General features: G+C 45.5%; 1 protein-coding gene across 5 annotated transcripts in view; it reads right to left on the bottom strand.

The window, feature by feature from the left end:
* The window catches only part of CLSPN (claspin), a 449,296-nt gene that overhangs the window by 230,589 nt on the left and 195,255 nt on the right, over nt 1-23,452 (bottom strand). For all 5 annotated transcript variants that reach the window (XM_078681155.1, XM_078681154.1, XM_078681157.1 and 2 more), the window contains exons 4-5: nt 3,665-3,832; nt 485-571 (exon numbers count right to left, since the gene is read on the bottom strand). In XM_078681155.1, the coding sequence (XP_078537281.1) occupies nt 485-571; nt 3,665-3,832 (255 nt within the window). The remainder of the gene's footprint in view (nt 1-484; nt 572-3,664; nt 3,833-23,452) is intronic.

Raw genomic sequence — 23,452 nt, forward strand, 5'->3', positions numbered from 1 at the left:
CCTTTGAAAACAAAATTCCTTCCCTCACAAAGAACATATATGCCTTCAAAAAGCTAGTCCCAGACCACACACCAGCCTGAAACAGAACTCCCAACTTTCCTCTTTAATCATAACAAGAGTATGCATCTTGGAGGGATGGCGCTCCAGTTTTCATCTATCACTTTTCCTCCTCCACCTCTAACCGCAATTTAAAGGGATAAACCTAAAGGGAATATGTGGCATCAGAAACTCGAATATCATACTCTATGGAACTGCTGACATAAATGGGTACAAGGAGACGTGCTGCACTGTACATAGCTTATAAAATCAGAATCAACTTGTTTTCCACAGAATAAGTCCAGCAAAGCAGCATTCGGTGATATTTGCTTTGTAACATGTTAACTGTTGATCATTATCAATCTTTTTGTGATAGATCACTGCAGGGTGGACACCTGTGTAGAGCTAATCAGTTGTGTAGAGAAAAGAAAGGTCAAATACTCCATACCTTTCTTTTATTATTCTTCCCTGCAGCTTCCTCATCCTCATCATAATCCCGTCTGTAGTCTCCATGCTCAGATTCAAGGTTTCCAACCTAAAAGGGAGTCAAAATACAATCACACTTGGAGCCCTGAAACTTCTGTAGCCACAATAGAAATCACTCAGTTTTAATTGGCAAAATATTAACAAACTTACAGAACACAATTAAAAAGGGTACACATCGGCAATCTTGCCCTGCTTTTATTTAACCAGAGCAACTATAACAATGAATATCAGACAACCACAAGAGCAGTCTATAACGTGACATAGATTTACATGGAATCTCAACAGAGGTTCAAGTTAAATGCTGAACGTAAAATGCAACATAACAGTATTGGAAAATGGGAAAGAAGAGAAAAGATAATATGAAAAAGAATGTACTTTAAAACAAAATTTTCCAACAAGTAATACCCCTACACTAATTCACAAAAATGAACAAAATGTTTTAATAAGGCGATAATTATAACAATACATCATCAGTGGCTCTCAATGAGTTACACAAACAACCATAGAGACAATGGGAAACGGCCTCTACAACGAAGCCGTTTCCACGAAATCATTTACCATGCATGCTTTACAACGCATGCGTGGTTACAACGAGGGGCTTTACCACGCATACCTTTACTACGAAATACGTAGTAAAGGCATGTGTGGTAAATGAAAAAAAAGGGGGGGTTTGGCTGGCTCCCCCCCCCAAAAAAACAAAACTTACCTGAAGAGCCGAAGTGAAGACGAAGCTGAAGCAATCGACGTCGTTAGAGAGGAAACGGAAAGTAACTTCCGCTTCCTCTCAACGACGTACGAGCGACGTAACCAAAGAAGAAGGAGAGAAGGCGAGTTAAAAGGTAAGGGGCATTTTAGTAAAATAAATATATAAATATATTAAGGGTTAAGGGCAGGGGTAAATATAAGGAGTGGAGGCAGGGGGCATTTAAGGGGAGATGTATAACCTTTATCAAGAGTATGCCCTCACCATGCATACATTTACAAAGAAAAACGTTGTAAATGTATGCGTGGTAAAGGAATATTCGAGGTAAAGGTTAAGCGTGGAAAACGAATTCCGTTGTAACGCATGCGTAGTAAAGGCATGCGTTGCAACGGAATTCGTTGTAACGTCATACATTCAGAGACAATCCACTGTGTAAACAAAACGAGTGTCTGAGGAAAGTTACACACATGTAGGTTGTACAAGACCGAAACAAAACATAGCAACAAATGCGTCCTTAATCAAGGCCACATGAAGGCGTCGACGGTGTTTCGACCACTTTAAAATTTGGTGGTCATCACCAGGATCGACAATAATGAATACCAGAGCATCCAATAGAAAATTCAAGTAATAAAATCTAAAAAAGTACCCGATCGACAACATGTAAATAGGTAGGCTCCACTTGCTCCAAATGCAATTACACCAAGGCGAAATGCGAATGAGAAAGCATCCTAGCCAACAGAATTCATAGTGATTCACAACTCATTGAAATCACGAATTAGGTCACAGTGTAGCAGCACCAAGTAGCCAGACATTAATTAATTGGTCCTCAATCAAACAAAGCTGCTCCAACTTCAAGCAAGTCTACACATAGGGCCAATTATTACTTTAACAGTCCCACCGCGCATGCCGAGCTGCTGTAATCATGAGCCGATCTACACGAAGTGCACCACCCAGGTCTGGTAACAAACCGGACTGAAAGCCAGAAAAGCCTTTACTGGCTTTCAGTCCGGTTTGTTACCCATGAGTTTGTTACTACTTTGTGTAGATCGGCTCACGATTACAGCAGCTCGGCATGCTCTGTGGGACTGTTAAAGTAATAATTGTGTGTGAATCTGTGTAGGGGTATCACTTGTTAGAAAATATTACTTGTAATTGTGTTTTAAAACATTTTTTTCATATAATTTTTTCTCTTTTTCCAGTATTGTTATTATGCATTTTACGTTACAAATCTACCTTGAACCTCTGTTAGGATTCCAGTCTTTACTTTGTCCCAGGTTCAGGTCTCAGCGCTGCCCCCGTTGGTGGTAAATAGATTTACATGGAGCAGCACTGCTAAGACAGTATTTTCTAATTAGAAATGAGGTTGGGTTGCACAGAAAAAAAAACAGAAAAGAAAAAAAAAAAAAATCAAGCTAAACTGCTACGTACAGTTTTTTTTCTTTTTGCAAATAGACACCATTGCTTTAAAAAAAATGACAATTTTGTAATAGTTATTTTACTTCCATAACGGGTGCAAATCCTACCACATCCATGGCTGTACAGGTTACCTACTGAGTCTATGGCCAGTAAAATAAAAAAAGAAGATGGTCACAAAAGCAGGTACAAGATATTAGCGCATGCTCAGTTACAAGTTACTATTGTTATGATTTTCTTTCCATGAAAGGAAAAGGTCATGAAACTGATTGCACCTACAAAGTTTCTGTGCTCAAAGACATAAAAGGCTGTGTCCAGAAGGAAGGTTAACAGTTGCACTTTAAGGGTAGACATGATTTTGTTCCAGGATACAGCTTTCCCAATCAGCCAACCTTCTGATGCAGCGTTTGACAAGCATTTTGAGTAGAGTAATCATGGAATTCGTTTATTAGAAAGAAAGAGGAAAAAAAGCATTAAGTGTCTTCAACTCTATGTGATTGAGCATTCGGATTGTGAAACTTCATTTAATTACCCTTTCATAGAAAATAAGTAACTATATGGTGCAGAGTGAACAGAGCTCACTTGTCCTAAACTGCTCATCTACCAACACCACTTTAAATACGTAATAAGCTTAAAGACAATCAGTGTTGTTGACAACCAGAATTATTTTATAGCTTACTCTTTCAGAATTATCCCAAATACCCTTTAGAAAGAATAGGTCATTGCCCATAGTCACCAATGTACAATAGCACGACTTGCACTGCCATACCACCATAGGACATCAAACCGGACTGTTCAATATCTAGCAGTACCCACCGTTCAGTTACTCTGTATTGATGAATTGGAGGAGACAATCCATATCAACATACCCTTCTCCCCAATGAGCCACCTCTCCCTTTTCCAAATAAGCAAGAATAAAAGGCCTGCCAGTAGGCGATAGAATCTCCAACCTTGGGCATAATATGTTTTTAAGTAGGCCTACATTGACCAAGAACACTTACAAACTTGTGGTAGTAAAGGCCGTACCTTATGTGTTTTCATTTTATTTTTCACAGCAGCACGAATAGCCTCCAGGGATTCTTCCTCATTTTCGTCGCTATGCCGATCACTGTCCTCACCAAAATCCTGATCATACAGGTCACTGTCAGCAAGAAGACAACCACTGTCCTCCATAGAAGGCCCCTCTTCACTTTCCTGACCAAAATCAAAAAGGTATGCATTAGATACATAGAAAGTAGGAGAGAACCTGATGTGCAGTTTAAATTAAGGTTTATTTACATACATGAACACAATGGCTGATTTTGACAAAGTGCCATTAAGAGGTATCCAAAAGGACAAAAAAGTTTAGGTTTGGTTTCAGTGTAAGAATCAAAAAAAGTTAGCTGTAACACTTTTTGGAGTTTGACACTTTCAATTACCCCCAACCATAGTGTTGGTTGCTCCTGTAGTATGCAAAGTATTCATCCTTCCGGATTAATCTTAGAGGTAAGCAGGAGAATGAGTGACCGGGTATTTCTGCTCAGTGAGCTAAATGTTGAGCGAAGATCTGCAACTGCTATAGATGGTCAAATGGGGCAGTACAGAACAAAATGATTTTATAATAACCAACACTTTTGTATCAAAGGCAGCTACTGCCTTAAAGATCCAGTGGGCTAAATGTGGAGAACTGGAGATCAACGCCCATCACCACCAAAAAGAAGTGAACATTTACTCAAACACTCAGTTGGCACCTGGAGGAGACCATGCAAACCACTGAAACTCGCTTTCTCTTCTTACAGTGCTAACCCCACACATGCTCTCACACTGATAAATGAGTTATGCACTACGCATATTCAAAAATGTCTAAGAACCAGATACTATACTATTGAGAGGCTAAGCAATAGCCTGTATTTTTATCTATGAAATGGACAGTCTGCATAAGACTAAAGTACTCAAGAATTCAATGACAGAATTGAAACAAACACCACAGCTGACACCCCCAGGGCTCTTGATGTATGGGTATGCGAAATACTACAAGGAACATTGTTTCTACTACAGAGAGTACTGACTGGGTTTCCCAGAACGCAGCTTATGCTAAGCAAGTGCTAATTAAGAAAAACAAGTGCCTTAAAGTAATTTCTTTACACCAGTCATACCAACTACACCTTGTTTATAACACAAGTTAGAGGAGATTGACCTATTCCAAACCAAAAATTAATCTGAGCTCCAAGCGTTAAGGGCACTGCAATACAGTAGCTAGAGGTCAAAGGTGCATTAAATTCAGTTAACCCAAAAAAAACAAAAAGAAAGCAGCTTAAATGTTTGCACAAATCAGTGGCCTCATTGCCAAGTTCAAGAATGACAAAAATTAACCCAAGAAATAAAAAACGCAAGTATTTTAAATTGTGCTTTTGCTGCATGCAATAGTTCGGAAGAACCTGAATACTTGAATCATCTTTGAACACAAAGATCGAACAACTCAAAATGCTCATTGTGTACCATTCTTTGAAGGGATCTGGTCCATCAGGAACATCTAATATGGTACGGCGTATTATTTGAATAGCGCATGTTTGCTACGAATGGTCAACATGCTGCTACTAATAACTAGGTTTTTACAACTTTAAATTGAGTTTACCCCCTTTCTTTTCATACAGTCCAATGCACCGGTTCTTAACCTTTTCACTTATGTGGACCTCCATTAAATCACTATGGAACCAGAGACCCCAGCCTAAGCGATCTCCATGATGTGAACTAAATTTTTTTCAATACACAAACAAGCACACATCAATCAAATACACTTTATAAAATATTTCTTTAACTGACAAAAGAAATACAAGAACCCAAATTATCATTTTAATGAGGAGATTGACGCTTTAAGTTTGATTTATAAAGGACCAAGTAATATGCAAATTCTGTGAGATCTCACTTTTTGGCTCCAAATGTATATTCTATTTTTGCCAGTGAATACTTGCGCTTCAACTAGGACCACCAATCATCCATATTACTGTGGGGGGAACATACCCTACTGTCATGAATCAAGCTTAAGATAACAACTTGATTGTTAGCCTCCAATTTTCTTAACATGCAAATATTAATTTTTGGAAAACAGTCGCAGACTCCCTAAGAAAGGGTTGGGGACCACAGGTTATGAATCACTGGTCTAAGGCATTTTATAAATAGGACTGTGTAAATGGCTCTATAACAACCTAGCTTCAGGGGCGTAGAATCTTATGAAATATCTTCTTGTTCTGTACAAAAATCCCCTTAACTTAAGTGGTAGCAATCAGTGAGGTTATCAATTTTAGCTGCACTCTCACATCAGAGCTCTCATACTACCCTCTCATATTATGAGGTGGTTTGGTTTCTAGCAAGGCTCAGATTATTCCACATCCCTATCACGTATGGACCACACAAAAAAAAAAAAGGTGGTGGTGTAAAGGGTGATGGCAAATGAATTCAACTTGTCTTCATTGAAGTGAACGGTAAAAGAAAGGCAAACAAGAGCTTTTGCGCTGGATACCCTGACGCGCAGAGCAGAGGGCAAGAACGGGTGTTCTCGCAAAAATAATGTACGCCCAATTGGTTGGCCAAAGAACCCTGATGGTCAAAAGCCAGAAGTATTTCTGAACAATGGCTATTACAATATAAGTTTGAAAATAAGTCGCCACCAAACTTTGTCGTGAAACGGGCACATATAATCTCAAGTAGTATCAAAATTGCAACACCATTTTTTTAACAAGCATTTACAATGCAATGGTCTCATCTTTGTTAAAGTGAGAGCTATTGGCACTGTAAACGTTATTGTTTTCATGTATTGTTTTTTTTTTTTAAACCAATAAATATATGGTATTGTCATTTACAATGGCAATAGGTAAGCATTAGAGAGTAGTAGAGAGTATTAGCAGTTAATAGTCAGTAGAGAGTGACTAGTTGATTAATAAAGAGTGTACTTGTATAGAGTAGAGTAGGAGTGAGTTGTAGGCAATAACAGTTAGTGAGTAGTGTAGATTAGTGGAGAGTAGTATAGAGTGAGTAGTAGATAGTGTGTAGAGAGCGTGTAGGATTTAGTGAGTAGTAGAGACCGTAGTAGTGAGTAATGAAAAGTACTAGATAGAAATAGATGTAGTGTAGTGAGTTATAGATAGTATATGGAGCAGTATATCTATTTAGTAGAGTGAGTAGTGAATGACTTTTAAAATAGAGTATATATTAGAGAGCAGTAGTTCGTACTTTTAAGTATTAGAGTGTAGTGTAGAGTAGTAGAGAGTGAGTGTTAGAGTAGTAATGAATGAGTAGTATTTCGTAGATATAGTTATTAGAACAGTTTGAGTAGGGTTTTATAAACTGAGTATTAGAGAGTTAGTAGTCGAGTGTGTTGTTGAGTGAGTAATAGTGAGTAGTAGATAGTTTTATATAGTGTGTAGTAGAGTAGTAGCGAGTACTATAGAGTAATAGGTATTAATATTGTAGAAAGTTAGTAGTATAACTATTTTGAGTTGTAGAGACAGTTGTAGTTGACAGAGCCCCCCCCCCACACGGACAGAGCCCCCCCCCACACACACACAGCCCCCCCCCACACATACATACACACACACACACACACACACAGAGCCCCCCCCCACACACACAGAGCCCCACACACACACACACACACACACACACAGCCTACGCTAGCCGAGACCTAAAAAAATGAACACCGATCATGGCAGATCGTGTGTTGATTGCACTGTATTTACTAGAACACAGACTTCTGGAGACATCCGAAGAGGCTGGGCTTCTTGAGAACAGAAACAGCTCGACCATAGGTAGATATGGCCTGTTCATCAGTTAGGCGTCTGTCTCTTGTGTGTCTACACCTCGAGGCACGGCTGTCTCCGTCTTGGGGCACCGTCTGTAATTGGCCTTTACCCCTTATCCCCCCCACACATCTAAACCAAAACAGCCCTGTGTTTGCACTTATTTCTTTGGGGATAAACAGGCTTCGTTTAAATCGCAAATCTATCACCTGCTCCGCTTCCTACCTCGCTAAGTGCCTTTCATTGTGTTTTCCCGCCTCCTCCGCTGTTACTGGGCATGAGCAGACAAACTGACTCAGGTGCAGAGAAGCAAAACTGAGTGCACACCAAAAAAGCAACAGAAACACACAGGAGGTACAGGCTGAAGACTGTGTATGGAGGGAGATCGAGCGAGGTGCCAGGCTCTTTCTGCTCACAGAGCGGTGTACGTAGAGGGACAGAGGGCGAAAGAGGTGCCAGGAATGGTGTGCATGCGCGGAGACACATGGTAGGAAATGCCATTACCAGCGAACAGTGTGTCCAACAAGAGCGGCATGGGAAAGGGGAGCCTGGAGAGTTACCACATACTGAGTGGGTGCACGCAAAAAGTCAAAGGGAGGAGAACCGAGAGATGTCAGGCTGTGTTTGCGTGCATGGCATGACCTCGGACAACATAATTTATGATAAAAAGAGGATATGCGGGATCCGTTCTATCATCCTTCATTGCCACCACCCTCCCACCCCCCATTCATTTAGTTAGTAAGGAAAATGCTTAGGGATAAGGTTAGGGATGAGAAATTTATGATCATAATAATGTACCATTCACTATTACTAAGTGCATTAGACACTCTAGTGGGCATGAATTGTCATGATAAAGGGAAGCATGCTCTGCCAGAAAGATTTCAGATTGTGCACATTGTGTTAGGAAATGTTAACATTTGCTGCCAGTACATGACAGTACTGAAAGGACTAAACTGCTGTGGATACGATAGCTCAAGGAGACGCTTTTAGAACACTTTCCAGTAAATGTTGCACTTGAGAAACTACACATATATGCCCTTCCACACCATAGGGAGATGCACACACATATCTGTCAGGTTGCATCATCTACATTGCACGTATTTATGTTCTAGTATTTGTGCATTATTGGCTGACACATACATCAGATTCTGATTTCTACATGCTACTGTGTGATGAAAAGGAAACCTGAAACATATGCTTTCATGTTTCTCTCAACAGCCACTGTATTGCTTACACAGTTTACATCATTACAAATATTCTCTATTCCTTATGAATAAAAGTAACAAATGGCATTCCACATATTTCCTGACCGAAAACAAAACTGTTAAATGTGTGTAGAAAACGTGCATGAAATATGCGAGCAATTACACATCTCTTTGCATGACTTGAAGGTGCAAACATTTTTCAAATCTTTTGACATACTTTTATATGTGAGCTCATCACTTCCTCAATCACGGCTTCCGCAATACCAAGTCAAATGCCTAATGTGAATGGCAGGAGGAATCGTCACCACGTGAGGTCAATGCAGCAGTCTGGGAAGTGCTCATTCCGCTCAATTGTACAGCTTCAGTCTATGGAGCCAACAACTGGGGCTGAACTGGGAGGCATGTGGTGGTTGCTGGGCTGGGGCCTTCGCCAGTCCCTGAGCTGACAACAATTCTCTATTTTACTTTCCATAGTATCAAAAGCACACCTGAATGAATAGATGTGACCAAAGGCACCGAGGTGAAGGTCGCAGGAAGCAAATTCGATATATTTCCATTCGTACTTCTGTCTAAACAACCCGTCTTGCTGCTGGGGAAGATTCTCCCAGCCTGGACACCCAGGTTAACATGGTTACTGTAACATACACTGCCACCGTGCCAAGCAGCAGGCTGCTCTCGGGCGTGCAGGGCCTCCATACAACCCCTGATGCTCCATCGGACCACAAGCGGTGCTGCTCTGTACACAGACATATTAAATCAGGCCCGGTCGTTTAGCACTAATCAGTTAGAACAGAGCTGTTGTTTGGGGCTATTACTACATGGGCGCCCATGCCAAAGACAGGGGCGCTCCTGTAAGAAAGGCTTAGAGGCAACTCCGCCGAGATTTCTTCGTCTTTCTTTAACATGCACGTGCGGGGCATTAAGAATTAGGGACAGTCTGCGATTGTCTGGGTGGGCGGAGGGCGGCGGCCGACCATATTGATTTCTGTTCTTATGCTCCTCCCTCCTGTTTTCTTTATTTCTGTTTTTGTTTCTTTTTGTCTCGTTCTTCTCTCTTTCCTTCTTGCTATATTTCGGGTTCTGGTTTAGGGCGACAGGCACGCTGTCTGAAGGGTAGGCCATAGCCTTCTACAGGGGTGCAGGGTGGGATGGGTGGGTTGGGTTCTATTTGTTGTTTGTTTTATGGTTCTATGGCCCTTTTGTATCTCTTTATAGTAATGCCGCGTCTGTCCCTGCCTCCCGTGGTGTGTTCGGCGTGGGGTGTGTGGCGTCGTTAACCCTCCTTTTATGGTTCGGTTGCTTTTCTTCTCGATTGCTGTACCCTCACTGGTGCTGATACTCCTGTTTTCTCCTGTACTCCCGCCACGGGACGCCTGTGTCGGCGTGTCTTCTTTCTTTCGTTTTTGTATTTCATTTCTTTTTCTCATTGTTCCGTCTTGTCCTCCTCCCCTCCCCCTCTTCCCCCCTCCTCCCCCTCTTTTCCTCGCCCCCGTCCCTCCTTTTTCCTGGAGGTCACTATGACGGGTTAGTTTTGATGTAAGGTTTCTCCGATCCCTCTGTTCTGGCTTAGCTGTGGTTTGGGTGGTGGGCATTTAACGATGATAATGTTCAAGTGTCGATTATGTCTAAATTATCCCGATCTTCCTGTGTGAATTGTGTTGCCTCTCCTGTATTGCGGCCCCATACCCCCTTATTGTCGCGGAGGCTGGTTCTGGGACTTCGGACATCTCTATATTGAAAGTGAGCCTGTCGTACACCTTATCCCCATATTATAAAATTAACCTTTTTTTGCTCCTGTGTCTTGGCCCTCTGGTTCCTAGGTATATTCCCCCCTTTTTACGATTGTATTGCCTTTGCTTCTTGCTGATTGACTCTGTAATGTTTGCCTTGGAACTTCTGATTGCTTTACGTATTGCGGCCGGCCGATTTGGTTGTAGGCCTAGACTTGTATATCCTTTTGACGCGAATAAAGGTTTAAAAAAAAAAAAAAAAAAAAAAAAAAGAATTAGGGACAGTGCACATATTTAGGAGACTTGGCTACTGGCATACACATCTGGGGGAGTGTGGCACCGGACTCATATTTAAGGACTCCAGCATATATATTTACAGGGTTCTAGCACCTTACCCATATCCCAATAGACCATTTCTTTCTGTGAATGGGAACGCCTTCACATAGTTAAAGAGGTCGGTAACTGAACTGTGGGAAAGGAACGAGTGAGTCATACAGACACAAACTTTGGCAGAAACTTTACAATTGGGGTATTCCGAAACGCCTCCTAGACGTCCTAATACTGCTCCACTCCAATACTTGGATCAAAATTAAACTTGGGGCAGGTACACACCTTTCGAGCCGATTAGGACGACAAAAGGACTAAAGCAGGGGTGCTACTAGCACCCATCTTATTCAATCTTTTTTTGGCGGATTTACCTGCAGAACTCGATAAATGCCGCAACCATGCACCCAAGTTAGGGAAAATCACCCTTTCAAATTTGCTATACGCGGACGATTTGGTGCTGATAAGCCCCTCGTCAACAGGCCTTCAGCACCTTTCGAACGCAGCCTACGCCTTCTCAGCAAAGAAAGCCCTCCGAATAAATCTTAACAAATCAAAGGTCATGACGGTGAATTACAGGAAAAACAGGAATCCTTGCTGGCACTTGAATGGAGAAAAACTTGACCGGGTAGCTACATACAAGTATCTGGGTGTTCTCCTGGACTCAAATAATACGTCTAGGGCTCAACTCCACTCCATCCGAGGGAAGGCCACAATGACTTATCTGGCATTAAAATCATTAAAGGCCAAACTCCCCAATCTCACACTCAAACCCTTCCTTGAAATCCTGCGTGCGAAACTACAACCAACGCTCACATACGGGAGTGAATCTCTGCATGGGAAGGATGCCGCACTGCTGGACACAGTCATAGCCAACTCCTATAGGGCTATTTTTAATCTTCCTAACTATGTCTCTCCTGCTCAGATTCATTTATAATTTGGCATTCTTAAACAAACATTAGAAAGGCGGAGTGTGTACGTAGCCAGCTGGCACAAGATCCGCAATGCAGAGGCCGACTCCCTTAATGCCAACGTATGGGAAGAGTTACTCCGGCATTGTATTTCGTTGCCTAGACACTAATTATTTGAACCAATTGAAATTCTAGGTTTGTCTGACACTTGGGAAACGTCTATAGATCTCCAGTCCTTCAACAAACTAGCTAAAAGATCAGCGATTGAAGACAAGAAGGACTTCGCAAACAGAGCGCATGGATGGACAACCTTGGGCGATTATAGTAAAACACAGCCACAAGCATATCTCAATACCGGGATGAAAATAAAAGTTAAAGAAAAGTTTCTAAAATTACGCTTTGGTGTAATCCCGATACTGCCACACCTGCCCCCCCAGGGAGAGAACACATGCTTCGCAACAATGTCGCCTGTGTACGTCCGGTAAGGAGGACATTGTTCATGTGATTTGTATATACCCCAGACTAAGGGATTTGAGGTATAACCTTTTGTTACCATCCTTTAAGTCACATGTTGTTCAGACCTGCAGGCAGGCAGTCAAATTATGCTTTACTACCAGTAACACCAAACTGAATTGCCAGGTTGTGAAGTTTTTTGACTTAATAGGAAAAAGACTTAATAGCGTTTGAAGAACTTTATTAGGACCCGAGGCCAACCTTGAACTGTTCCCAGTAAATCTCGTACCTTTTAAGCTTAATTATAAACTGTTTTTAATGTTTCTATTGGTGTTTTATATTTTTGTAAAGATTTTAATTAATCATGTATAAAATAAACATTACTTACTTACCATACAGACATCGTGGCAAGCATGAGCAGTGGTCCAAGGCCCACGGAAGTGGAAACTGCTATTCATGTACAAGGAAGTGGGGAACCATGATACCACGGAGGATCCTGACAGAATCCTGAACAAGCTGGGAGGTATGTACACCTTATGAGGGGAATTATGAGTGAGGCTGGAATGGGACAATGCAATTTACATGGTAACAGCCACTGTGAATAGGTGATAATCGTTAAAGGCAAGCAGCAGTTCTGCAGAGGGCCGTAGATGCCTTCTGCTGGAGTATAGGGGATTGAAGAGGGGTAGGGAAGACAGAAATGGCTGAGAAGTGGGCACCAACTTTGCTCTGGTCTGTGATGGTCATGATCTGGTGAAGGATGTCTCCTATGTCCTGTTTCCGGCCATCGCCCTGGTCGGTCCCGTCGTGCCCGCCGTGAGGAGGAGGCAGGGACATCCCCCCTTGCACCGAGTGGCCAGCCAGGTTCACCCCAGCCAGAGTCTGCAACATCCTGGACTACTCGTCCATGCTCTTCCGGCTGCTGATGCTGTGCACCGCAGCCTGATCAATCGCAAGGGGCCTGGGGAGGGGGGTAGTGGTGTGCGTGCAGAGGGATCCGGGGAGCGTTTCTTGCTGCGTCTCCGGGAGAAAAAGAGGCGATCAGGAGCAGCGATGGCAGACCAGACTTGAAGCCAGAAAGTGTGGCGGTGGATGTCCTGGAGTCTCGTTTTAGAAATAGCTTTTGCGAACCTGGCAAGAAATTGCTTTGAACCAGACAGCGAGAAGCGGCGAACACTACCGAGAAAATCCTTTGAGGGGAAAAAAAAACCACGTGACTTGCACAGGAAAAGCCTGCGTGAATCCCGACACACAGAAAATCATATGGATCAATCGTGGCACAGGATACGAGGCTTTCTGAGCCCCTTTGATCCCTGGCTAGGAGAAAAAGAAAAATCAAGTGAACCCTAACATCAAAGGTCAACGAACTCGGACAGAAAATCCGTGCACACTTGAAAGGAAAATGTGGTAAAAGCACTGTGACGGGGAAAAGTGAAGCCGAGAGCGGTTTCACTTTGCTCAGAGACAGGTGGCCTCCCGCGTCCCCTATTTCCTCGAAAACGTAAGCACAAGGAGACGACCCTCGTGATGAGACTGGAGGTTTGCAAATGCGAAGCGTGATGATGATTTACCTCGATCTTGTCCACGCTGGGGGCGCAGCCCACCACCTTCATGCCGTGCTGGACGAGGAGCCGACCTACCGCTGCTCCAATGCCCACAGAGGCACCGGTGACCAGTGCCACTCTGCCCTTCCAGCGCTCTATGGCGGGTCCGGGGATGCGAGGGTGGAGGGACGTGCACGAGGTGGGGAACGGCGGAGAATAAATCCCTCACGAGCGCTGGAGTGAATGGATTCCCCTCGCCTCAGTCGGAGCCAGCAGTCGCTGCACCGCCCTCTCCGCTCGCAGGTCAGCCTTGCTAAAACTGTGATGAGGGCCGTAGATGCCTTCTGCTGAAATATAGGGGGTTGAAGAGAAACGGCGGTGCAAGGAGCAGGTGATGCAACAGAGGGCAGCAGGGGAAGCCTTCTCTGTCTCGGCCGGGGAAGGGGGGGGGGGGAGGAGCCTGCAGAAGGAGAGCGCAACGGCCGGGACGGGAGAGCCGAGGAGGAGAGAGGTGAGAAACGCCATCTGTGTCCCCTATAGGGGTCTGCTGCTGCAGGGAAACAAGCAAAATGGTGGCAGCAGTTGCGGATATACGCATGGTGCGATGCAGTGGCAGTAGACTCTGTAAGCCCCGTCCTTTTCAGACTGGGGGGCGTTTATTGGAGTGAGGACGTCACGGAGAAAGAAATGAAAAAACACGCCTCCCAATCCAAAAAAGACGGGGCTTAGATCGTCACTGGGACCTCTTCTCCAATGGCTGGCCAGCATTTAGGAGGCCAGCCAATGGAGAAGAGGGGCGGGGTTAACCCTCCCTACTAAGAAACATGAAATCTTGCCAGTGAGACTGCACAAGCGCAGCCTACGCTAGCCGAGACCTAAAAAGGAAGAGAAAAGGGGACTTTGACAATTATAAAGTTAAAATCTTTCCGAACTATACAACGTTGATACAGCAACAGGCCTTCAACAGGCCTTCCTGAAGTTAAACTGTGCTAGCACTCGCATAATATTCACTTTTCCCTGCTGCTTCAGGCAAATCTGAAAGTGATGGTAAAAGCAGACGCCCAAATATTTAGTTCCCCTGTTGAGGCCCGGTCCTGGCTGGAGAACTGAGGTGTTACACTCCCTGCCCTGCTCCAGAGAGTGAAACTCAATAGCAACCGAGATCGGCCAGACACAGGAGGGTTCAACAGGCTGCATTGTCTGTCCGACCTACAAAAGAACCGGTCTGATTCAGATTTGTCCAAGTCCTTTTGTAGAGGTCAACACACAGACAATAAAGGTAGGGCTCAACGGTGAAAGAGATGGACACCAAAACTGCAACATACCCAGAGACATGGGCACGAGTCCCAGACTTGACACAGATGACAGATTACATTTTAATCTAGGTTTGTGTAGAATGATAGAGGGTCCAAAATAATATGCCAAGACCAAGATCTCAGTTGCTGCTCCCTATGGCAGTAGTGTTATGGCTAAATGATCTACATCGGGGGACGCTGGGACTGGGCGTATGCCTTGTTTTATTTGCTTTTCCTGCCACACATACATAAACCACATTCCAATGGAAAACTATGTACGATATGCTAAGTATGTTAAAGGAGTTGGCGAGGTAGTTGCCCAAACTTCTGGCAAGGGGGTTAAATTACCAAGTAACCAGTCGTGTTTTTACTAGATTAGCTCATTCACAAGAATGGTTGGGCCCGACTGTCTTTGCAGTTAAACAAGAGAACATCTAGGAACCAGACATCTCACAATGGGCTTTAGGCTACTGTGACATGCAATTTCTAGGGTCTGTGCATTCACCACATTGTGCCCACATTCTATACATTATTAAGATTTAGCAATGGGTAAATCAATTGTATAACATTAAATGTGAGGGGTCTCTGCACACCAGCTAACACCACAAGCTTTTTAATATTCAGTTTCAGGTTTATAGGAAACCAATTTAGTTACTAAGGAACTGAAAAAACTGATCAGAAAATGGAGGGGTCTATTGTAAGCAACTACGTATTCCCCTTTTGCTAGAAGTACACTGACTTGGATCTCACCTGAAGTCTCTTTAGTGGTGGCCAACACACGCACAGACAAAGGTATATAGGTTATCTAATAGGGTCTCGAGAGAGAGAGCTACCAATTAGCCGAGAAGTCTAAACCTCTTATGTTCTTAACAAGTGATGCATATTGCTAATTGGGAATGGACTATAACATGGATATGGATGTGTCATGGGTAGAGGTCTTCAAACATTTTTGCTCCGATCCTCCCCTTAAGCAAAATATTTTTTAAGTCGCGCCCTCACCCCCCATTTGCGGGGGCGTGGACGAGCCGTCGACCAAGATGGTATTGAAGCACCGGCGCCCGATGCCCCTATTTTAGCAAAAACTTCATGATCCTGCTGTCCCCACTCTCAGATGCCGCACGGAGAACGCCTGATATCGCGGTGACATGGCTGAGGGTGGCGAGATCCTGCGCTGCTTCGCCCAAGCGGCCACCGAATCCTGCTGCAGCGAGGGGCAGCGTGCGGGGGCCCTGCCAGCCTCTGAGGCCCCGCTGCGATTGGTAGGGGCCACAGGCGAGGATGAGGCCGGAGCAACAGTGCTCCGCTGGGCCCCCTGCCTACCTGGATCGCTGTGGCTGAGAACATGGGGGACACCCGATGCGGCATCCACAGTAAACTGCGAAAACCATCCGCACCTGGGACCCGGGTGAGTCAACAGGGCCGAGCTGCGACACGCGCGGCCAGAATGAACACTGCCCCCCCCCCTTCCCAGGCCCAACAAGTCCTCACGCTGGCCCCACTGCACTGGGATATTACATGTGCACCTTCCCATCCTGGAGCTAAGCCCGTGGACATCGGGGGACAACCCTCAGATAAGACTGAACACAGACGGCTAACACTGGTGGGGACCGTCACCTACCCTGCTGCGCAGGAGCCGTGCACTGCCAAGGTGAGCGGGGGCCCAAACAAATAAGGAAAACAAAAAAAAGGGAAAAACCTCCTGGGAGTGGGGAGGTGAACACCGCTGGCCGCACAATTTCTGGTGAGAGGAGACAGCCATCTGTACCTGGGATACGAGTGAACAGATAGGGCTGAGCAGTAGCACGAGGAGCCTGGTGTGAAGACTTGGCGCAAAGGCCCGGCGCGAAGGTCCGCGCGAGCCAGATGCAACATCGCCTTCTCCCCTGGCCCAGCAACATCCCCACAAGCCCTCACGCTGGCCCCGCAGTGTGGCGATAGTACAAGCGCACCTTCCCATCCTGGGCAGGAGTCCGTGGGCATCGTGGGGAGAGCCCTCAGATAGGACTGGAAATACAGACGACTACCGCTGGTGGGGAGGGTCACCTACCCGCTGCAAATGAATCGCACGCGATCACTGTGAGCTGAGATCACAATTTCTGCTCCCCCTGCATTTGATGCGCACTGCCCCACGTGGCCTCTACGGACGGGGGGGGGGTTTCATTTGTGAACTGCCGCCCCCCCCTGCTTCTCCTACATCAGGAACCAGCTGCAACGCTACCGACTAGAAACAGCGAAAGGACTTGGAACCTAGTTGGACTTTTTCCCCTCACACGTGTCCATTCGTGTCGGCTGAGTCTGCACTTGCGAAGAAACAATGGCTGGGCCCCAAAGGCGATCCCCCTCTGATTGCTGACCATGGGGCCAAACCTCTTGGCGCCCAGAGCGGAGGGACCTCAATACCCTCCCAACCCCGTGGGACTTCCCATCCTTGGGGAATTAGCTGAGTGGCTGTTTCAGACTGTGGATATCTCCTTAATTGCCCTCGCTCAGTACGACGAGCCTACGATTTCAACCGTAGCGCACTTAACTGGTACCCTTGCTCATACCACAGAAATGGGTCAGGGAGAGCCAAGGCAACGCAAGCCGACCTTTGACAGGCCGGGCACATTGGAGCACCCAGACCAGAACCTCGATGTAGACGAGGGGCCGAGCGGAATGATCAGCCTCCCGCCCTGGAGGTATTGGGCATTCGTCGGGCCATTGAGCTCTGGTGTGGGTGGGAGTTGCTGTTTTTGGGGGATCTTTCTCTGCAAATTCTTTTTTTGGCCCTTGATGTTCTCTATAGCTTTTTCCCTCTGTATTCCCTTCTCTCCACATACGCCAGAGGTGCACGTACATACACGCACCCTTGTGGTGCTGATCTCTGACACTATTGTGGAGGTCAAGTTGATTAACTGGAACATACGCTGCCTTAACCCCAGGAAGTGCAAGCTCGTGCTAGCCTACCTCAGGAGGTACAACGTCAAGATAACATTTCTGGAGGAAACTCATCTTCTTCCACAAAATTCACCTTTATTAGCTTCCTCTTGATGGACCCACAGATACTTTGCATGCTACAGCACCTATTCCCGTGGAATCTGCCTCCTTATTCACCGCACCCTCCCCTTCATGCACAAGCTTACAGTATCTGATGCACAAGGGAGGTACCTCTTGGTGGTGGGAACGCGGATGGGCAAAACAGTTTTGTTTCTCAATGTCTATGAACCCAAAACAGATGATGCCGCTATTTTCTCCAAGCTCCATACTTTGCTTGACCGCCATGAATATGACACACTGTTCCTCGGCGGGGATCTGATCTTATGGCTTGATCCCCTGCTGCGACTCCTCTAACCCCATACAAAACACAAAACCACATGGTAACCGGGCAATCCGGGACCTGTTGCAATCCCTGACCCTACACAACATATGGCGCTCACACCATCCGAATACACCAGAATATACATTCCATTCGGCACCACATTCAACTTGGACGCGAATAGATTAAAGGCTCACTGGCGCACTAGGCTGTCAGTGGACCAGTGGCATAGAAATGCTGCCCTGCACACTGTCAGATCATGCTCCAGTACTTCTCCATCAAAAAATTCCACACTCTACCGGGTGGGAACGCAGATGGTCATTCCCGGCCACGGCCCTGTTGGATGCGCTGTTTAAATCTGAACTACACAATGCAATTGGTGAATTTTTCACACTAAATACAGGCTCAGTGTCTCAATATGCAACACTCTGGGACGGCTTCAAGGCCTATATCAGTGGTATTTGTATACCCAAAAAGGCCGGGGTCCTGCGCTCGATACATGGCAGCCTTGCCCAAGATGAGGCAGACCTGACACACCTAGACAATTCACCTCCCATGCCAAACACCCTTAACAGACGCAATGCTCTCATACTTTAATTCAACGAGCATGCAGATAGAGAGACCAACTTGTTGGGCAAATATCACGCAGCACATAGATGAGGAGAGGGGGGGGGCACCCTAACAAGACTTGAGTGACTGTTATAACCCCCCCTCCCACCCCGGAAGCAGGCCAGATCGCGGCTCTGCGACGGTCTGACTACTCTACAGCTACCGACAATGTTGATATGTTAGAGCTAATCTCATATTACCAGTCCTTGTATGCAACCAAACTCCCTACAGGTTTCACACAGCACCTTGCCTACCTGGAGAAGGTCGTAATGGTATGGCTAACCACAGGGCAGGCACAATTTCTCAGTGAGCCCTTTACTGTGGAGATAACTCAGGCAATAGACGCCCAAGACGGATCGAAGGCCCCAGGCCTTGATGGCCTATCGGGAGTATTTTACAAGGCGTTTAAACAAACGCTAGCAACACATCTGCTCAAGGTATATGCTAAAGCACTTGAAAAAGGTACTCTCCCCCTTCAATGAGGGATCCGCCATATCTCTCCTGTTAAAACCAGGTAAGGAGCCCACTAATTGCCCCTCCTACCGCCCCATCTCCCTAATAAATTTTGATAACAAAATACTAGCCAAGTAGCTGTCCACCAGACTATCACTGCTATTTGCCTGAATTCTCTCACCAGTACAATCCGCCTTCGTTCCACAATGATCCACAGCCCTAAATCTCAGGACTGTATGCTCAGTGATAAACAGAATATCGCTGGCTGTCCCAGCAGCAGTTGCCCTTCGACGCAATGGAGGCCTTTGACGCTCTGGAATGACCGCTTCTCATTGCCACACTTCGTATACTTGGCATCCCAGCGAACTATATTGCTCCGATTCCTCGGTTATACTCATCCCCTACAGCCAAGCTTCGAGTGAATGGTTCTCGCTCTCCCCCTTTTCCGGTCTCCAGCAGTACCGGCCAGGGATGCCCCTCATCCCCTTCAGTTTTTATAGTAGCAATGGACCTTTTAATCAGGCACCTACAAGAAAAACAAATGTCCCATGGTCTTCAAGTTCACTCAGGACCCCTGCTACTACTTATGTACGCAGACTATATCATGCTTTTTATTAGGGACCCAGCACAAATCTGTAACCTCATATAGACCATATCTGCCGCTTCAGCAATATGTCCTGGCTGCGAATTAATTTGGACAAATCAGAACTCTTCACGATCACGGACTCAACCAACCCGGCAGATGATCTTCCCCCTCGGATGGGCAACAGACACTACCAAATACTTAGGTATTATTGGACACAGAAATAAACAACAAGTTATTCACCTTTATTATGGGCCAGCCATGGACCAGCTTACCTCACAGATTGAGCGATGGATTCAGCTAACGGTATCCTTGGCCGGATACATTGCTCTCATTAAAATGAACATCCTTTCCTGATTTCTATATCCAATTGTCAACATACCAATCTCACGAAGGCCTTCTTCACACAACTGCGTGACCTACTTATCTGTTTGGTCTGGGCAGGACGGAGGCCACGGATAGCTTGAGACACTCTTACACTCCCCTATTAGCGGGGGAGGATTTGCGGTCCCCGATTTGCCCCTTTGCTACCTGGTCGCATAAGCCCAATTTGCCAGACACTGGTTCTACCCAGATGCCCACATACCATACACCGAGCATAAAAGACCTGACCGCCCCTACTCCCTTGGGCGCATTGATCCCCATGGCATACCCCTCGACACAAATGACATACAACCTTTATCTACCACTTGCTGGGCTTGGTGCAGACTAAGACGTTTACTGGGCCCTGGCTCTTTATATTCATCCAGCCTCCAATTGCAGCAAAATGCGTTTCTACCACTCACTTCCGAGACGGTGGTTCAGAGCACCCTCAACAAGCTTCAACTACGCAATATTGGTTCCGTATTCCCCGACGGGCATACGATAACCATGGCGGACCTGGCCACATGGACTGAGATGTCCTATATGGATAAATTCATAGCAACCAGAATGCTCAGTGCTCCCCGCTCAGCCACTCCTTTCACTCTTGAAGAGTTTGCACCTCTTACTCTGCTTATAGCAGACCAGGATGGTGCTCATTTGGTCACTAAGCTAGATCGGGCGTGTATGGTGCTCAAACAAGAGCAGGACGGGGGGAGGGGGAGCACAGCGCCGCTGGGAGGAGGACCTGGGTCAATCATTGACGGATACGTAGTGGACTTGTAGCCACAAACAAATAAAGAGGGTATCCCCAAACCATGGGCATAAATTAAATCACTTCAAGTTTATACATCGGATCTCCATCACTCCGCGACAACTGAGCAAATACGATCCTAGCAAATCATCAAGCTGCCCAAAAATCTCATATGTCAAATTCACTGTACTGATTTTGCACACTACATGGACATGCCCGTCCATAACTGCATACTGGACAGAAGTGTTTCAAGTGCTCTCGGACATAACTTCCATATCGCTCTCTACCTCCCCTAAGTTGGCCTAGCTGGGAATAGTTAGTGATATAAAACTTTGCCTCTGCATCTTCCTTGCCATGGCGCTATTATTAGCAAAAAGAGAAATCGCACTACTGAGGGGCAGCAGACACTACCCCAAGAAGGAAGCATGGCTCCGCAGCATGACTTATTGTGACATGCAGATCAACATATACACTACACTGAATCGCCCACCTCACGACCTGAATCGCCCACCTCACGACCTAAACATATCTAGCATGTATACTGTCAATACTTTGACAAGGAATTTCAAGTCTCTCCAGCCTTATCCCCTTCATGTTTTTCTGACCCAGATGGGCCTTTATCCACGAGTCCTCCACAACCGCCTTTAGCATCGATACACTAGATTCCTTATACCCCCTGTTGTACCTGATATCAATTGCCTGCAAGCTGCCCACCCTTTTAACATCCCCCTTAGAAATAGCTTATTGTGTCTCTATTGTGACCTCCATCTCCAAGTACACAGAGCGCACATGTGGAGCACCCTCCCTCTTTTTCTTTATTTTCTCATTTCTCTGATTTAAATGTAGACGCATGACAATTCTTAAATCCTTCATGAAAATTAATGTCGACATTTGTTGTTTATATGAATGTGAATTCAACAATAAAATAATTACAAAAAAGAAAGCATTTGCAACATTGGCTGGACTTTACTATTCAAGTGTCAAGATGTTAATGAAACCACAAACATGGACGTTCAGAGTAGGCAACGTGACAAAGGTATTCTCAAAGTAACACCATATGATCCTGAAACCCCCTCTGTGGTGCCTGCCAAATTTAACTGCATGAAATAGATATTTTGCTAAAAGAATGTGGTCAAAGGCTGTAATTTGTACAGCAGAAGATCTGTGTGGAGTAGTGTGGCTCACTGGTTAGAGGCGGCAGGCCTGAGAGCAGAAGTCAGCCCGGGACCAGGGTTCAATTCCCGACGCGGCAGGGTCGTGGACCTTGGTCAGCGGACTCGATAATTCTCGCTTCGGTGCTTACTCTAATCAAGGGTTCCACTCGGCAACTCTGGGCATTAGCTTGCCTAAACTCCACAACGGCCCCACCAATTCCGGGGATGCCTGGCTCCACCTTGGGGACTCCCAGCAAGGGACCATCCCACAGGGAAAGCCAGGACGGGTTCCCCAGAGTTATACAGCGCCGGGACGCCCCGTTGCTGGGGCAGCTGCGCGCTTTACAAGTATACTACATTTACATTTTACATTTACATTTACATTTAGGGAGGGGGAGAATACCTGCCCTTTGAGACGATCAGGCATCAGTATGGTTTGAGCATAATGCAATTCATGGCACATGGAGGATCGTTGAAGGTAGCAAAGATAACTTGGCCAGAAACATCCAAGAAGCCACCCACATCCTGCCAGATGATATTCTTGCTCTGGGGAATTATACTCATGATGTATCACTCCTATATAGCTCACTCTCCTCCACTTTTTAAACTGCAACAACAGCTTACAAAATTGCTCTGGAGACTTCTATATGGGAGGGAGTAGAGAGACGACACATGGGACAAAATTCCAAAATATGCCAAATCGGTGATCAGAAATGCTCAGTTCATTTTTACCAAAATCAATTGTATCCAGATGACTTCTTGCTCTCCAGTCATGCTAGCAGGGCAAAGGGTACTTATCCCAGTGGTCAGTCAGATAATCACAGATCACACAGGACAACTTCAGACCACCCAAACTCTGGTCAATGAAAATACTAGAACAGCGCCAAGAGCATACAAAACCTAAGGCAGAAATTAATTACTCAAATACAAATAAGATGTTTCCCTAAAAAATGCCCAGACAGAAGAGTGATCTAAAACTAACACTTGCTACTGCACTATATGTGGACAGCAGCTGAATTCATTGACATGGAGGGGTTTACCTGTATTTGCAAAGCGCGCTGCTGCTGGCGCTTCATTTGGCGTACTGTGCTCGTGCTTATTTTAAATATCTACTGTTTTACCTATTTTTGTTAATTATAGTTTATTAGCCCTTGCTTTTATCTTTAATATCGCGCCCTCCGACTTGCACCGTAATTGTGCCCCCCACCGCTTGTAGAGCGGAGTTTATCACTTTGTCTGGCCGCTTTTTGGCGCCTGGCCGCCATATTGGGGGTGCTGCTCCTTTAGCGCGCCACCCGCCTGAGCGCTCTAGTGCTCCGCTGGAGTACAGGTGAGGCTCTATTTAAGGCGAGCTTTGTGTGTTGCTCGG

Source organism: Lissotriton helveticus, chromosome 3_1 (genome assembly GCF_964261635.1).
Source record: "Lissotriton helveticus chromosome 3_1, aLisHel1.1, whole genome shotgun sequence".
NCBI classification, from domain to species: domain Eukaryota; kingdom Metazoa; phylum Chordata; class Amphibia; order Caudata; family Salamandridae; genus Lissotriton; species Lissotriton helveticus.